Below are 18,191 nucleotides of genomic sequence, written 5' to 3'. Positions count from 1 at the left end.
ATACAGTAGTGTTCAAAATAATAGCAGTCCAATGTGACTAACCAGATTAATCCAGGTTGTACTGCTATTTTTTTAAAACACCCCTTTCAACTAATTGCCCAATTGCACAGCCTTAAGAGCGTGAATATCATGAATGCTGGGTCTTGTTGGTTTTCTGAGAATCTACTGCACCTACTGGTACCTTGTTTGCCATGTAGCAATAAAAAATATACTAAAAGCCTGGATTCATCTGGTTAGTCACATTGGACTGCTATTATTTTTGAACACTACTGTATATTCTGAATTTGAAGCATTCTGTTTTTATTTATACCGTGTCCCATGTTTTTTTTTTTTAAATGGGGTTGTAAACTACATCAACGCTGCTCAAAAAAAGGTTTTGGGTTGTTGTTTACAATTGGTCATATTTTAGTTACAAAATCTAGGACATTTATTATGCCAGAACTTTGCAAATCACCACATAACTTCTACATCTTATTATCTGTAAAATAAAATAAATTACAGACCTGTAAGCCTACGCTCATGGGAGCTAGGGAGTTTTTAGTTTATGATGTCACTGGTCCCTGAACCTCTAAAACTGTAAAATGCATATTAAAACAACGTAGTAGTATGGGGTATCTCTATACATCTTAACCCTTTGATGCACAACATGGGTCTAAAGTGACCCGACTGAGTTTTTATATTCTATATCTTTGCAATACATTAATTTCATCATTCAGTATTGCAGGTTTTTCTAAAATAACTTGTTTTTGATCATCATACATCCTAATTTTTTGTTTTCATTTCTTACTTTTTGAATAAAACTTTTTTTATCCCTACGCTGCTAATGCACAAGGTCATTTTTGACCCATGTTGTGCATTAGAAGGTGCTTATATGTTGTCACCAATTTAAAACCTGCCAAAGAAGACACAAATATTTTGTTACATTGGTGTTTTTCCAATGGAAATTATTATTTGGTGGCTCTAATAAGTCTCAAATGTTAAAATATGTGATTTTTCCAATGTAATCTGGTGGTTCTAACAACTCTTTTAAAGTTAAACCTTAAAATAAGACAAACATAGTTCCACATATACTCAAATTATTAATTTAGTGTATCACTTTTTGTACCACTACGCTTCTAATGCACAAGGTCATTTTTGACCCATGTGTGTAAACTTGATGTAATAATACAAAAACTATTTTACTTCATAAAGTATGAAAGGAAAAATGGATATAATGATTTGTTGTAATAAAAAAAAAAAGATATTTAAACACAACCAGCATGAAATAACAGGAAATGAATCCAGGTCATTTTTGACCCATGTTGTGCATTAGAAGGTGTTTATATGTTGAGCATCAAAGGGTTAAACTCATCAATGACGTTCAGATGACGCTGAATATGTTCTATTAAAGATTCGTTCCCTCTCTCTCTCTCCTCTCCTCTTTTAGATATTTGAGTGGTGGTATTTCAGGAAATATGGGACCTCCTTCATAGAGCAGGTGTCTGTGAGCCACCTGCGCCCCCTGCTGGGCGGAGTGGACAGCAGCTCCCCCAGCAACTCCAACACCAGTAACGGAGAGGCAGATTCCAATCGACAAAGTGTGTCCGGTAAGAGCTGAGAGAAACATCCACACAGACATAAGAGCACAGAGCCTGAGTTTATTACCAGCTGCATCATGGCGGTGTATTAGAAACACAGCTCTGTTTTGTTGTTGGTTGTCATGGTGAACATTCCCCACTGCTCAAGTCATAAAAACATGTTAATATGCACACAAGTTTGCCTCAAATTCTACCAGGTGATGACAGTTAACCCATTTAAGCTGGGAAAGCTGATACGTCGTTTTGTAGTATTTGTAGTTTTTTCCACCTATTTTCAGTCTCTTGGCCAATGAAATGCATCAGAATACATGTGGGAGTGTCGCAATGCAACATGGGACTTTTCCAGAACTGAAATCATCACCAAAAAAAGAGACAAAATGACCAAAAAAGACACAAAATGACAAAAAAAAAAAGACACAAAATGACTTAAAAAAAGACACAAAATGACCAAAAAAGACATGAAAAGACACAAAATGAGAATACATATGGGAGTGTCGCAATGCAACATGGGACTTTTCCAGAACTTTGAAATCATCACCAAAAAAAGACACAAAATGACCAAAAAAGACAAAATGACCAAAAAAGACAAAATGACTAAAAAAAGACACAAAATGACTAAAAAAAAGACACAAAAAGACACAAAATGACAAAAAAAAGACACAAAATGACAAAAAAAGACATGAAACGACACAAAATGAGAATACACATGGGAGTGTCGCAATGCAACATGGGACTTTTCCAGAATTTAAATGGCGGAAGACGACTAAAAACTTCAGGTTTTAGGGGAATATTTTAAAATCGCACAGAGGTTTTACAGGCATTTTTTCCTGCCGTTTTGGGCCTAAATGGGTTAATCCACGATATCCAGAATCTGGAGCATGACAAATGTTCTGTTGCTGCTGTTTACTTTGCTCCTTTTTTATTGACTTGTTTTTCAAACAACAATAAAAATGTGGCAAACGCAAGAACAACACGAACAGGGAAATGGATGCCTGAAATGTTATGGTGGTCATCATCATTACGATCTATCTATCTAACTGCTTCAAAGGGCCGGCTCCCAGTCCCAGCTCACTTTAGCTTGTTCCGCTCTGGATCTCGTTCCTTTTTTGCAGGTCACTGTTGCAGTAACACAGAGCCTTTCAGCTCGGTTCTGCTGTGTTAACTTCAAAAAGGAGAACTAAACAGCCAAAATGTTGTAAAATGTCAAAGCAATTTTTCTGCTGGACTGCAGCAAACCCCACTGGCCCGCTGAAGGCAATGAAAGCATTGATTTCATTGTGTAGTTTTGGGAGAGGCTTTCACATTTGTTTTTACTTATATTGTTTTTTTTATATAGAATTGCTGTCAAAATCATTTTGCTGCTACAGATGCTGCTACAGACTGCTATTTTCCACTAAATTACAATACCTGTCATCCTGTGACACTTTCTGCAGCTGCATTGACACTTAATTAGAAACCGCCTGCCAGGGCTCATTATTTGACATACACCATCCAGATATGTTTGAATGTGTAGCTTCCAGCAGTGAACCCGAAAATATATCCGTATCTTATTAGTGGTTGCGCTATTCCAACTGTTAATGGAGCAGGTCCAGGATCTGTCTCTAGATGACACATCACTTTCCCTGCTGCTGCTGCAGTTTTACAGACTAAAACTAATTTGTACAAGCTAAAGAACACTGCAATTGTGTTTGTTTCGGCACACTCTGAAACAAGTTTGCAGCTTTTACGCTGTATATTAAGTGCATACTTTCCCAAACATACAGTTTTAGTACGTCTTTAAACCTCTGAAGTCCAGGAGATTTTTGTTCAGATTTGTCAACTTCCTATGCATTAATTTCTGTCTCTGTTTAGCATCTTTCAGTCTGTCCTTACATCACATGCATGGCTCCTTTTTCTCCACACAAACTTGGCTATCAGTCGGTTTTTTCATTTTATTTTAATTAACAAAGTATAAAGCTGCCAGGAACCCAAAATACAAACAAAAGACACAGGTGTCTTTGGAAATGTACCTTTTTTTTTTTTTTTTTTTTACCATTTATATACACAAAATCAGCAGAAAAAATAATAAACAATAAAACAACAAAACAGTCTATTTGCATGTAAATTAAAAATAGTAATAGTTGTCATTTTAGAAAGAAAATTCACATTTTAAAAATGGTCTAGAAACATAAATGTCACACTGTGAAAGCTCCTATTAATGCACTTTCAACTGGCTTTCTCAGCTTGTCTACATATCATATATAAATAAAGTTATTACTGTAAATAAAACATGTATTTTCAATAAATAGATGGACTCCAGAGGGTTAAAATATAGGCTGAACGTTATTTACCTCTTCAACTTCTTCAGGATGATGCTGTCCTTAGAAAACTTTCTGTCTTTTAGAGGCTGACTAATGGAAAAGTCTATTTCCAGTAGTTCAAGTCAAACAGCTCCAACCAAGTATTGAGTCATATAGATGGTCATACTTTGTAGAAGCCAACAATTCCATATTAAACATACTTTTTAAAATTGGTCTTTTGTAATATTCAAATTGTTTTGACACACTGAATTTTAGGTCTTCATTGAATGTAAGCCATAATCATTATAATTAGAAGAAATTAAATAAATTAAGACATGAAATGTTTCATTCTGTGTCTAATGGATCTATGTAATGTGTTTTTTTTTTTCAAGTTTTGAATTGAATTACTGACATAAATAAACTTTTCTACAATATTCTAATTTAATGAGATGCACCTGTATATAATGAGCTGCTGTGACCTCTGGGATAATCACAGCCCCATGAAACAACAAACTAGAGACCTAGAGCAGGGATGGGCAACTTAAATGCTGGAGAGGGCCACAATTTTTCATGGACACTATGTAGGACCGTGCACTTAACCAGATATGATGAAACTGCAATTTAAAATATGTTTCCAGTGCAGTAACTTAACATATTTCATGCTCAAATGCATGTATAACAGTATAAATAGGAATACAAAAGGTTTGAAGCAAACAAAAAATAACCACTTACTGTGATTTCTTTTTTATCAGTGCAAGAACAGCAGACCAACATTAATTGCAAGAAGTCATTTTGTGCATTTTTACACTGCACTTTTAAGATTTCATGCTCAAATGCATGTAGTTGTACTGAGGGCCACTTCAAGTGAGGGTGCGGGCCGTATGCGGCCCCCGGGCCTCCAGTTGCCCATCCCTGACCTGGAGCATTCAGAGGATGTTTCCTATGTATACTGACAGTAAAAGGGTTTCTTAGCAGTTAACAAAAAAGGAGTCCTCGCCATTTACTCGCCAAAAAAATGCAGTTCTTGCAGAAATTTCCAAAATGGCAAAAGTTCCACAAATACCAAAATACACAGAAACCAAATCACAGCATCTTTCTTTGGTTTAGGTGGTGGTCTGAAAGCTCCGGGGTGGGTTAAGAAGAGATTTAGTGTCTAAAAAAGACCTGCTGAGTGACACTGACAGTGGACTTGTTGAACTTCAGGACAGGAGATCTTAAAAAATTCAAGTCTGCCCAGCAGTTTCCTCCTCAGTCAGTCAGAGAGCCGTGCTCCGTTGCTCCGTTGCTCCGTTGCTTCTTGGCTTCCGTTTTCCATCAGCGATGCTTTGATCGTGGTTAATCCTTCATATGTGTATTTGTCCCCCCGTGGATATTCATTCATTACACAACAGGAAATGTCTTTGTGCTGAATAATTCCTTTGGTTCCTTTGTGGATAACAGAGGAAGACACTTATCCGATACATGCATCCATAGTGCTGCATACGTTAAGTGGCTCAGTCTGATCTTCAGCAGGGGTCTCAAACCCGTGGCCCGCAGGCCAATTGCGGCCCTCGTGACGATATTTTGTGGCCCCCACCTTGATATGAAAGTTTAATGTGAGTTTTATATGAATGGCACTTTAAGTTTTGTGTGTGGAAGGTTTTTTGTGGAATTACTTTTTTTTGGTAATTTTGTGTCGTTTTTTTGGTAATTTTGTCTTTTTTAAAAAATTATAGTTTTGTCTTTTTTTTTAAATAATTTTGTGTCTTTTTTGGTAATTCTGTGGTTTTTTAAAATAATTTTGTATCTTTTTTGGTCATTTTGTTTCTTTTTTTATAACTTTGTGTCTTTTTGGTAATTCTGTGTCTTTTTTGGTCATTTTGTTTCTTTTTTTTAAGTAATTTAGTTTTTTTTCTGTCATTTTGTGTCTTTTTTCTGTCATTTTGTGTCTTTTTTTTATAACTTTGTGTCTTTTTTGGTAATTCTGTGTATCTTCTGGTCATTTTGTGTCTTTTAAAAAGTAATTTACTGTTTTTTTTCTCATATTGTGTCTTTTTTTAGTTATTTTGATTCTTTTTTTGGTCCTTTTGATACTGCCTCCAGCAGCCCCCAGGTAATTTGAGTTTGAGACCCCTGATCTACGTGATAAATCATAATATTAACAAAGTTGCAATGAAAGTTAAAGTTCAAATAGTAATCACATATAACCCCCATCTCAACAGCTTAATCTCTGCAAGTTTCCTCCGAGGCTCCTGTTGTTGAAGTGTTTGTGGAGGCGTGACTCAGCCCGCTTTTGTTTTCAGCCAAACAACTTTAGAATTAAATAGGATTATGTGTGCCGTATTAAAGCAACAAGCCGTGATTGAGAGAAGAAAGGCAGTCTAATTATTTCGACTGTACTAATCCTTAGTTTTCTGGCTAATAATCTACTCTGTGTAAATCCCTCCATTGAAATCACAGTTTCATGGTGCAGCATGTTGTTTTCCTTTGTTCCAGCAGAAGTCTCAGACAGTTTAAGTGAAGTCACTTGATTGAGAAGTTAAGAAACTGCACTTGAAATGAAAGAGTTTATTTAATACAGCATGAATTCATTATGTATCTAATAGGGGCTGAATTAATGTCTCCATGAAACCAGGCTTCATTTTTATTGGTGGGTTTTAGTATTTCTCCTGAAAAGTGTTTTAGTGTGTTTCTGCTCTTTATAGAGTAAAACATTTTTTATTGGAGCATTACCATGGTTAGATTAAAACACAGTGGCATCTGCTGAAATTACTAGTTGATTGTTTAATGAGACAAAACACAAACATTCTCTTGCTCCGGCCTCTTAAATTGGAAGATTTTCTGCATAACAAATTCTGTATTTATATCATTGTGAAGTGAATCGTATCATTGGTATTGGCCTGTGTCTGCTCTCACAATAAATCCAAATATTTATTTTACTGTTTGACTTATTCAACATTATTTATATTATTATATTATATTACATTATATTATTTTAACTCTTTGAGGATGCTGCTGTTCTTTAATTCTGCTTGTTTATTTCTCTGGAGTCTATGATAACGTGGCTTTTTTAAAAACGCCCTAACAAAAAAACGAGGTCACGTGGAGCGCTGCTGTCGACTTCACTCCAAATTACAGACTTGAAACTTTCTCCAGTTTTTTGTTTGACGTTCCGAGGTAATGTAAAACCAAAGATATGATCGTTTTAATATAGTACAAAAATATTTATTCAAGTGTAAAAGTAGGATGGGACGAGGCAGGCGTGGCATTTAGTAAAAATGGAAAAAAGAGGTCTAATTATCTAACACTGTTCCTATAAATAAACAAGTTTTTATGGTCATTTTTTTTATGTATAGTTTAATTATATTTGAATTTTACCTTCATATGTTCATATTTGTAACCTATGTTTACATTTTTCAGGTCTGAAACAGTTCATTGAGCATATTTTTGGTTTTTATTGTCATAAATAGTATAATTTTATTTCAGATTTCATGTTTTTTGTGCATTTTTGGGCTCATTGTGTTAATAAAGTGGGTTAAAGTGAAAAAACAACTGTCAGATCATGTTGAAGGTGTGCTGAGAAAATACCAAATACCAAACATGGGTATAGTAAATATTACGTGTTATATCAGACCCCAGAGGGTTAACGTCACAGTGATCATATGAAACTAGAATGAATTAATTAAAATGAATTGTATGGGACCTACAAGTTAACAGACATGCCCACTTTATGCCAGTCCCATGCAGTTTGTGGAAAGAACCATGCACGCAAATGCCTATTGTATGTGAATAATTCTGCATACTGGGGTCCCCAAACAGTTTTGGACTTGCAAAAATTGGATATCACAGTAGCTTCTGCTGAAATTTTTAGTTGATCATTTAATGAGCCAAAACACCAAACATTCGCTGGCTGCAGCCTCTTAAATTGGAAGATTTTCTGCATAACAAATTCTGTATTTATGTCATTGTGCATTGAATCGTAGCATTGGTATTGGCCTGTGTCTGCACTCACAAGGCCAAATATTTATTTTATTATTTCACAGTGATCATATGAAACTAGAATGAATGAGTTAAAGTTAATTGTATGGGACCCACTAGTTAACAGACATGCCCACTTTATGCTAGTCCCATGCAGTTTGTGGCAAGAACCATGCACGCAAATGCCTATTGGATGTGAATAATTCTGCATACTGGGGTCCCCAAACAGTTTTGGACTTACATAAATTGGATATCACTGCAAAGATGGGACTTTGAGGATTCAATTAACCAAAGTTTATTCACATGTGATGATCTTAGTCCCCATAGTAACCAGTTCTTTGCAGTGAGTGCATTTTTTAAAATCTGTTATATGTGTGGATATTCATTGTTCATTTTTATTGGTTTACTTTAGTACGTCTCCTGAAAAGTGTTTTAGTGTGTTTCTGCTCTTTATAGAGTAAAACGTTTTGTATTGGAGCATGACCGTGGTTAGAATTAAAGATAGTGGCTTGTGCTGAAGATATTAGTTGATCATTTAATGAGACAAAACACCAAACATTCGCTGGCTGCAGCCTCTTAAATTGGAAGATTTTCTGCATAACAAATTGTGTATTTATATCATCGTGCATTGAATCGTATCATTGGTATTGGCCTGTGTCTGCACTCACAAGGCCAAATATCTATTTTCTATCTCCCCGAGCCAACTAAAGGGAAGGCTCCCTGCACTTACTTTTATATTATTTTTTTAATTCATGAAAGTTTGCAAATATTCATTCTGTCTCAGAAACAAGGAGTTGCTGCTGTCTGCTGGTAATTGCTGCTGTTAAGTGCAACAAACTATTTTTCATCCATTAGTTGTTAAGCTTTTTGATTATCTGTGTACATTTATTGAATTGATGCATTTTTTAAAATTTAAAATGGGTGCACTGCAGACGGAGTGCAGAGCTACTTAAGCAAACCGAATTTTGTGTCTCTTTGTTATTAAATATAACTTTTGTATTTTATCAGATGCAAACAATATCAGTATAATATATCAGCCATCTGCTGCCTTTCTGCCCTCGGCCGTAGGCCATTTAAAAACCCATATTGGTCGACCACTATTTATAACTGTCGGTCAGATATTTTTACTGCATTTCCATGAAGTTTGGGGACTTGCAAGAGACAAATTTGGGATAAAAGAGGTTATTTTGACATTAAGTCAGAATTAAAGTCACGCTCCAAAAACAATGGATCCTGCTTTTCCCTTCCCAGTAAACTGGTCTGTTCAGAAATTCTTTCAAGGATGGGTCTCAAACTTGCGGCCCGCGAGCCAATTGCAGCCCTCGTGACGATATTTTGTGGCCCCCACTTTGATATGAAAGTTTAATGTGAGTTTTATATGAATGGCACTTTACTGTGTTGTGTGTGGAAGGTCCCTTTAATTACTTTTTTTGGTAATTTTGTGTCTTTTTTTAATAATTGTGTGTCTTTTTTTAATAATTTTGTGTCTTTTTTTGGTAATTTTGTGTCTTTTTAAAATAATTTTGTGTCTTTTTAATAATTTTGTGTATTTTTTAGTAATTTTGTATCTTTTTTCTTGGTCTTTTTGGGTCATTTCGTTAAGTAATTTAGTTTTTTTTCTGTCATTTTGTGTCTTTTTGATAATTTTGTGTATTTTTTAGTAATTTTGTATCTTTTTTCTTGGTCTTTTTGGGTCATTTCGTTAAGTAATTTAGTTTTTTTTCTGTCATTTTGTGTCTTTTTGATAATTTTGTGTATTTATTGGTAATTTTGTGTATTTTTTGTCTCATTTTGATACTGCCTCCAGCGGCCCCCAGGTATTTTGAGTTTGAGACTCCTGTTATAAAGTATATTTAGTATTAACATTTCAAAACCTCATATGGTTAAATCCTGCATCGTGAGTTCATCTGTTTGCCAAAACACAGGCTGTTTGCTGACAGCAGAGCGAGCTGGGTAGAGGCATGTTTGGTCACCGAGGAGTTTTCAGACCTTTTGGCTGTCAGCTGTGCTCTCAGAGAGGTCGATGCCAGTCAGGCAGCTGCAGGGCGGCTGCCACGACGCACAGCCCAGCTCTTTGAAGTGTGCCGCCAGGCTCAGTGTCGACTTTACCCTTGACGCTCATCACCACTGTTGTTCTCTCTCCCTCTCCCTCCTGCAGAATGTAAAGTATGGAGAAATCCGCTGAATTTATTTCGTGGAGCAGAATATAATCGGTGAGTGACGGCGACAAAGCTACCTGCATGTTGAAAACCCTCCGGAGCTCCGGTCTCTCTCATCTGTTTCTGTTTTCTCTTTTTGTTTATTTTCCTTATGTGTGTTTGAGACAAGGTTATAATAGTTTTGGATTTTTGGAAAATGTTCAGTTTTAGTTGAGTTTTTATTAGTTTTAGTGTTCGTTTTAGTTTTAATTTCGTTGTCAATTTTTGTTTTCAAATTCAGTTAGTTTTAATTAGTTTTTAGAGTGAGTTTGCTAGTTAGGGCCCGAGCAGGCAACGACCTGCGAGGTCCCTATTGTATTTCGAATGATTATTTATTTTTTTAATTAGTTTTTATTTTTTGGAAAATGTTCAGTTTTACATTAGTTTTTATTAGTTTTAGTTTTTTTTTAGTGGGGTATTTGTTGGGTTTCAGATTCAATAAGGTCACAATAAATCTTTCCTTTATTTCCTTTGTTTTATCCGTTTCAGCCCCAATACGTTTTTTTAAGTTTAAATTAAGTCATAAAACCAGATAGATAAAATGGATTTAATATCAACCAAAAAGGTTTACGGATGAAAAAAGTTGACAAAGACGAAAACGAAGGACATTTTCACTATAATTTTAGTTAGTTTTAGTTAGTTTTGTAACCAGAAAATACAGTTTTTTTTTCCAAAAACTCTCATTTTTATTTTTATTTCAGCTAACAAATGTTTTTTCAATCCTAGTTTTTGTTATTTTGTTAATTTCCGTTAACTTTAATAACCTTGGTTTGAGACACTATTTCTTTCTCTTTTCTTTCACCCAATGCTCTGTTATCTGTCTAGCGTTTTATATATTTTATACCTTCCATTCCTCAACTCCTCCCTCCTCCTTTTTGTCTCTGATTTCTTCTTCTTTTGATTTGCTCTCATCATTTTCAGTCCTCTGTCATGCTGCCTTTATTCTCTCTTTGATGCCTCCTGCTTCTCCTGTTGAGTCATCCTCCACTTTTTTCCTTTCCTCATGTTGTAATTACAATCATTTTCTCTACCTATCAGCCCGCATGCTGAGCTGCAGCTCTTAACTTTGGCCAATTGTAGTCAAAAGCCATTAAGTCCTGACTCATTTACAGTCATCCAAACAATATTGAACATCTTGCTGTTATGTGAGTCAGTAAATCAGCTCGGGGGGCTCTGTACTATGAAGCAGGATTTAGAGTTAATGAGGTAACTTCAGGGTCAATCCTGGGTTTTTTAAGTTGAAAACCCACCACTGCTACTGTGGTTCACTTCTTACCGAGTACATCTAAGCTGCTCTGGAGCAGGTTATGTCTGAGATCAAAGTAAAGAAATAATTTGTCTTGGGAAAACACATAATAATATAGATTCTTGTTGGACTTAATCATCGGATTGAAGCATTAAAGTCTTGTTCTTGTTGTACTGACAAGATCTGAAATTGAGCCTCATTACAGCTCTGAGTTATGTTTTATATTTATTTATGTCTTGCTCCTGACTCCATTTCACACCGCTGGGGTTGCAGCTGAAGGCTAAAGTTGTCAAATGCGTCATAAATATACATCGAAGCAACACATTAATTTAATGGAATACATAAATGTAATTATAGTCAGGTCTCCTCGTGCCCCAGATGAGACGGAAAAAATAGTCGGCACACTAGATAATACCCTCACGAGCATATATTTAACCTAATTTATTCACCACACACACTGTTTTTTAGTATTAAGCCCTTATTTATTTATTTTTATCTTCTACATGTTCTTTTGTCCAGCAAATTAGTCTGGATCCCTGTTATCTTCTGTTGCAATGACATTATAAGCCTATAATAGGGCTGGGCGATATGGACCAAAAGTCATATCCCGATATATTTAGGCTGAATATCGATATACGATATATATTCTGATATTTTTATCGCAAAGGGAGAGCAAATGTTCAGTCAAAGTCAAATATGACATGTGACAAGTAGTTTTATTGAACATAAATACTGTATAACAACAGGAGTACCTTTTTTTTTAAATCAAAGCTCCATAAAGTGCACATTTAAATAAAAATATATCTTAAATAAATAAAAATAGCCTATGAAATAAAATGGGTCAATCTTTTTCTGTAATAAATATATTTTTAAAACAATGGAATTACAAACATTACAAATTAACTAAATGTGACAAACCCTAGTGAGGGCAGCATTTATATATAAGAAATAATTTTAAAACATATTGACATATTGTCTGATTCCATATCACATTTAAAAATATATCGATTTATTTTTTATATCGATATTCGGGTGCAAAATGTTGTATTTTGAAGGTTTAAAAAGTGCTTGGATTTTGGATAAAGTGCTTGTAAACGCTTGAAATTCTTACTGTGTTTCTCTTGCAATCTGACTATATCCATCTATAGACTATAGATAATCACATGTTCAATGTAAAAAATAATGAGTAGCCTATCTGAAATGAAGACCGTTCCTCCCAAAAGTGTAAAACAAAAAATCTCCCCCTTTTAGTATGTAAGAACTCATCTAAAGCATGCAACTTACAACAGGTGTAAGATACTGGAAAAGCTTGAAAATAGACCTTGAAAGTCCTTGAAAAATGCTTGAATTTGACCACTGCTAAAGTGTACGGACCCTGACTTTAAGTACATTTTCATGCTGATACTTTTCACTTTTAGTGACTTTCACTTGTAGTGGAGTCATTTCACAGTATGGCAGTAGTACTTTTTACTTAAGTAAGTGATCTGAATACCTCTCCCACCACTGATGATGACCCTGTGTGTCTCTGTCCCTGTGTCCAGATATACGTGGGTAACAGGTCGAGAGCCGCTCACATACTATGATATGAACTTGTCGGCACAAGACCATCAAACCTTCTTCACCTGTGACTCAGACCACCTCCGGCCTGCTGACGCAAGTAAGACAACACATGCATATATGCAGGACAGCATCTTGGTTTGGTTTTTGTGCACAGGTGGTAATCTGACCCCCTCTGACATCTTAAATATGTTTGTTTGTGTGTGTGTGTTTGTTTGGTGTCAGTTATGCAGAAGGCGTGGAGAGAGAGGAACCCACAGGCTCGCATCTCTGCAGCACATGAAGCTCTGGAGCTGGAAGAGTGAGTTCACTTCCTCTGGTGCTCTTTTTCTCTCCGTCTCCAGTTTAACCCTCTGGGGTCTGAGCCTATTTTAAATACTTTTGATTTTGCCCTTCATGTACCACATAAAAAATGTTTACTATGCCCATATTTGGTATCCACTTTTTCTTCACCTATATGATCTGACAATTATTTTCTCACTTTAACCTACTTTATCTTACTATATTATTACTGTATTGAGCCCAAAAATCATGAAATCCAAGTTGAGAAATTATACTGTTTACTACAATAAAAACCACAAATATGCTCAATGAACTGTTTTGGAACTTGAAAATGTAAACATAGGATACAAATATGAACATATAAAAAGGTAGAATTGAAATATAATGAAACTGTATACAAAAAAGACCCATAAAAACATGTATATTTAACTCTATGGAGTCTTGGACTATTTTGTCCATTTTTGAATCCTTTTCATGTCTTTTTAGGTCATTTTGTGTTTTTTTAGTCCTTTAGTCCAACATAAATTTGATTTTGAATCTTTTATTTAACTTTCAAAACACTATCATGCTCAATAAAGAATTCTGAACAAAGGTTTCAAATCTAACATATAAGAGGGTTCCATCCAGTTCCATCATTTTATACTAAATATATTTGAGCTTGTCTCCAGTTTTACTTGGTATATCATCATCAAACTGAAACTGGCCTCATGGAGTTTACAGCCAGAACTTTAGAGGTAAATTTACAGTAGGGCTCCACGCTGCTTTGTTTTCTAGTCTGGATGTCATGAAGAAGTCTGGATTTGGTGCTTTTGGAGACTCCAGAGGGTTAACAGGCTTGTTTTTTTTACGACTCTCTCCTTTGAGACAAGCTGTCGGTTGTCATTTCAAATAGGGAAGGTGTTAATGCAAGACAGCAAAAGTACAATTAAAATAAATCTGTCTGTTAAATCATCTGTGCCAGTAGCCGTGATAATGACTCATTATGGTGATACCCAGTAAAACAATCAGGCAGTCCTCGGAGCATATGACAGCCTCTGTCAATAGCTCATTTTCCTCTTAGAAATGTTATTCAGCCAGAAAATACAGAGAGATTTTTTGTTTTCTTTTCCCACCTACGACTTGTCGAACAAGTTCAATACATCCATTTATCACTAAACAGCAGTGGTCCAATGTTTCTGACTTTAACTTATTCAAGGCCACTGCAACAGCAGTTTTTTTCACCCCACTTCATCCAGGTTTTTCTCTGCTGGTTTATTATAAAACCACGTCATCTTTAGGTCCCAAGCAGTGAAGCAGCTCATAGCACAAATCCAAGAGCATTGAATACTTATTTTCTTTGACCCTTTATAACATATACAATCTAAAGTCACTGTTTAATATGAATTTATAATCTATTTCTAAAAAATTAAGGTATTTTCTGACATTTTTAGAGACACTGTGAGCAAAATTCATTACTGTAACACATTTTTAAATAAAAAAAACAACGTTTTGTTGTTGTTTTTTTCTTTGGCAAGCACCTAAATATGCTCAAGGGTAGCTGGTATCACCAAAATGTATTTTAATAAAATACACACATTTTAATGCAATTCTATCATTACTGTAACATTTAACAATTTTTCTCATAAATTTGTATTTAGATTTTGTTCTTTATACATTGTTAAAAACCATTATGTTTGATTATATTTTGTTAAATTATACATTTTTAAACAAATGTATATTTATTTTTATAAAGTTTATTAAATATTTATTGTATATAAGTATGGGGAAACCATGATCTCATAAGAGTTTAATTTTAGAGCTGATATCTAGACATTTTCCATGTTGATAATGATTTTAGTTTTTATCAAGAAAACCATGTTAAATGTCTAGATATCAGCTCTTAAATTAAACTATTATGAGCTATATTTGTTGTTATCATTATATTTGACCAAACAAATATTCCTTTAGTAATAATCACACATGATTCAATCGAGGGCCATCATAAATTTAAAATACAATTTAATAGTCTGTTTTTTACAGTTTCTGGCTATGATAAATGTTATAAATTGAGCAATTAAAAAAACAACAACTTCTTTTCAAACCAGTCAGCAGTTTTAAGGTTCAGGGGTTTAATCAGACTGTGATAAATCTTATGCCTGAATTCTGAATTCTGCAGGGGAAAAAAGCAAAACCTTACAGAATAGCCAGAAAAAATGAACATACTTTTATTAATTTATACTCCTCATTATGTGTTGACCCTTCAGATTTACATTGTGGCCTGTTAGGAGGGTCACATCCTTATTTTAAACTACAACATTCTAGGAAAAAATGATCCCAACAACCTTTATTTTTATCCGTCATTCCAACATAATAATAATTGCAGTTCAATAGACTTGTGAAAGCTCAGAAACTGCAGGTTTTGTCTGTGGGAGTGTTGATTGGCCCTCTGGGTGGCTGCATCATTCATAAGGGAAGATAACTTGTTTTCATCGCCATGTAGGTTTATTTTTGGAGCATCTGTGACTACAAAGGCAGCGCAGAGGAATTGTGGGAGCAATGTATGTTGCTTTCAGCTCGTATTGAGGCCGTGACAGCAGGTTGACTCAGAGGAAAACGTCTTTGATCAGCGCTCTGTCAGATGCTGCTTACAAATACACCAGTCGTAAAAGACGTCTTATAGCACAGAGATGCCACGAACAAGACACAGAGCATATTGAGTCGGTAAATTAATGAACGAGGATGTGAGAATAAGTTAGATTGTTATTCCCTGGTTAACACACACACACACACACACACACACACATTCTTGTACTTCTATCTTTGTGAGGACCCTCATTGGAACAGTGAATTCCCTTGCAAAATTATAATAGTTTTGGATTTTTCATTAGTTTTAGTTTTAATTTTGTTGTGATTTTTAGTTTCAAAATTCAGTTAGTTCTAATTAGTTTTCAGAGTGAGTTTGCTAGTTTTAGTTTAGTATTTTTTTTTTTTTTTTTTAAATAAGTGAGGACCACCCGAAATGTCCTCACTTTGCAAAAATGTCCTCACTCTGTTGGTTAAAAATGTGTTCGGGTCCTCACAATGTAGGAAGTACAAGAACACACACAAACACACACATTCTTGTACTTCTATCTTTGTGAGGGCCCTCATTGTAATAGTGAATTCCCTTGCAAGGTTATAATAGTTTTGGATTTTTCATTAGGGTTGTGAATTTTTGTTTTCAAATTCAATTACCGGTATATTTAATTATTTTTCAGAGTGAGTTTGCTAGTTTTAGTTTAGTATTTATTTTTTGAAATGCTTTAGTTTTAGTTTAGTATTCATTAGTTATAGTTTTTTGTAATGGGGTATTTGTTGGGCAGGAGATTAAAAGATTAAAAAAAAATTTGCCTTTATTTCTTTTGCCTTATCCATCTTCATTATGTATGACAAAAGTTGACAAAGACTAAAATGAAAGACATTTTCACTATAATTTTAGTTAGTTTTGTAACCACACAATACAGTTTCAGTTAATTATCATTATCATGTAACCTTTAACCCTTAAAACAAAGTCTGAAATCTCCAAAAAGCCTTTAAAGAAGTGAGGACCGGCCGAAATGTCCTCACTTTGCAAAAATGTCCTCACTCTGTTGGATAAAAATATGTTCCGGTCCTCACAATGTAGGAAGTACAAGAACATACACACACACACATGGAGGATGTGAGAATAAGTTAGTTTGTTATTCCCTGGTTAACGTGTCCTTTCCCTCTCTCTCTCCGTCTCCTCCTGAAGTTGTGCGACAGCGTACATCCTGCTGGCGGAGGAAGAAGCCACCACCATCATCGAGGCCGAACGTTTGTTTAAACAGGCGCTAAAAGCTGGAGAGGGCTGCTACCGCCGCAGCCAGCAGCTCCAGCATCACGGTACACAGTATGAAGCCCAGCACAGTGAGTACCAGCAGGTGGAAACTGACCTAATGTCATTATACGGACAATAAAAGTGATGGATGTGTGTTTTATTATGTGTTTGTGTGCCGCCAACAGGAAGAGACACCAATGTATTGGTGTACATAAAGAGAAGACTGGCCATGTGCTCCAGAAAGCTTGGCCGGACACGAGAAGCAGTTAAAATGATGAGAGATGTAAGTACACAGCCTGCCAGTCAACACACACACACACACACACACACACACACACACACAGTAAACAGTACATTTTGGCTTTATTTCCTTTGTCTTATCCATCTTCATTATGTATGAAAAAAGTTGACAAAGACGAAAACGAAGGACATTTTCACTATAATTTTAGTTAGTTTTGTAACCACACAATAGAGTTTCAGTTAATTATCATCATCATGTAACCTTTAACCCTTAAAACAAAGTCTGAAATCTCAAAAAAGCCTTTAAAGAAGTGAGGACCGGCCGAAATGTCCTCACTTTGCAAAAATGTCCTCACTCTGTTGGATAAAAACGTGTTGTAGTCCTCACTATGTAGGAAGTACAAGAACTCACACACACACACACACTCACACATTAGGGGTATGTCATATCGTATCGTTCATGATTATGCCAGTATATTTTATTTTTGTTTTATTTTTGTGAGTAAAAAAAAATGCATATCATGATATTGGCAACATTCCTATTTCTTGACATAGTTGCGTAAGGGTTTCCCAATAATTTCCTAGACCAGGGATGGGCAACTGGAGGCCCGGGGGCCGAATCCGGTCCGCACCCTCACTTGAAGTGGCCCTCAGTACAACTACATGCATTTGAGCATGAAATCTTAAAAGTGCAGTGTAAAAATGCACAAAATTACTTCTTGCTATTATTGTTGGTCTGCTGTTCTTGCACTAAAAAAAAAAGAAATCACAGTAAGTGGTTATTGTTTAATGCTTCAAACGTTTTGTATTCCTATTTATACTGTTATACATGCATTTTAGCATGAAATATGTTAAGTTACTGCACTGTAAACATATTTAAAATTGCAGTTTCATCATATCTGGTTTAGTGCACGCTCCTATATGTGGCCCTGTGGTAGTGTCCATGAAATATTGTGGCCCCCTCCAGCATTTAAGTTGCCCATCCCTGCCTTAAATAAAACATACATGTACATACACACACACTGTCAGTGTCAGGAG

The 18,191-nt window shown here is 35.3% G+C and overlaps 1 protein-coding gene across 3 annotated transcripts in view; it reads left to right on the top strand.

Annotated features, from left to right (window-relative positions):
* Positions 1-18,191, top strand: part of LOC131972874 (suppressor of tumorigenicity 7 protein homolog) — a 97,302-nt gene that overhangs the window by 64,717 nt on the left and 14,394 nt on the right. For all 3 annotated transcript variants that reach the window (XM_059334649.1, XM_059334648.1, XM_059334646.1), the window contains 6 exons: positions 1,427-1,586; positions 9,972-10,026; positions 12,799-12,914; positions 13,040-13,115; positions 16,848-17,002; positions 17,099-17,196. In XM_059334649.1, coding sequence (XP_059190632.1) covers positions 1,427-1,586; positions 9,972-10,026; positions 12,799-12,914; positions 13,040-13,115; positions 16,848-17,002; positions 17,099-17,196 — 660 coding nt within the window. The remainder of the gene's footprint in view (positions 1-1,426; positions 1,587-9,971; positions 10,027-12,798; positions 12,915-13,039; positions 13,116-16,847; positions 17,003-17,098; positions 17,197-18,191) is intronic.

This window comes from Centropristis striata, chromosome 6 (assembly GCF_030273125.1).
Source record: "Centropristis striata isolate RG_2023a ecotype Rhode Island chromosome 6, C.striata_1.0, whole genome shotgun sequence".
Taxonomy (NCBI): domain Eukaryota; kingdom Metazoa; phylum Chordata; class Actinopteri; order Perciformes; family Serranidae; genus Centropristis; species Centropristis striata.
The sequence above is the reverse complement of the archived record's forward strand: the minus strand, read 5'-3'. Positions and strand labels throughout refer to the sequence as shown.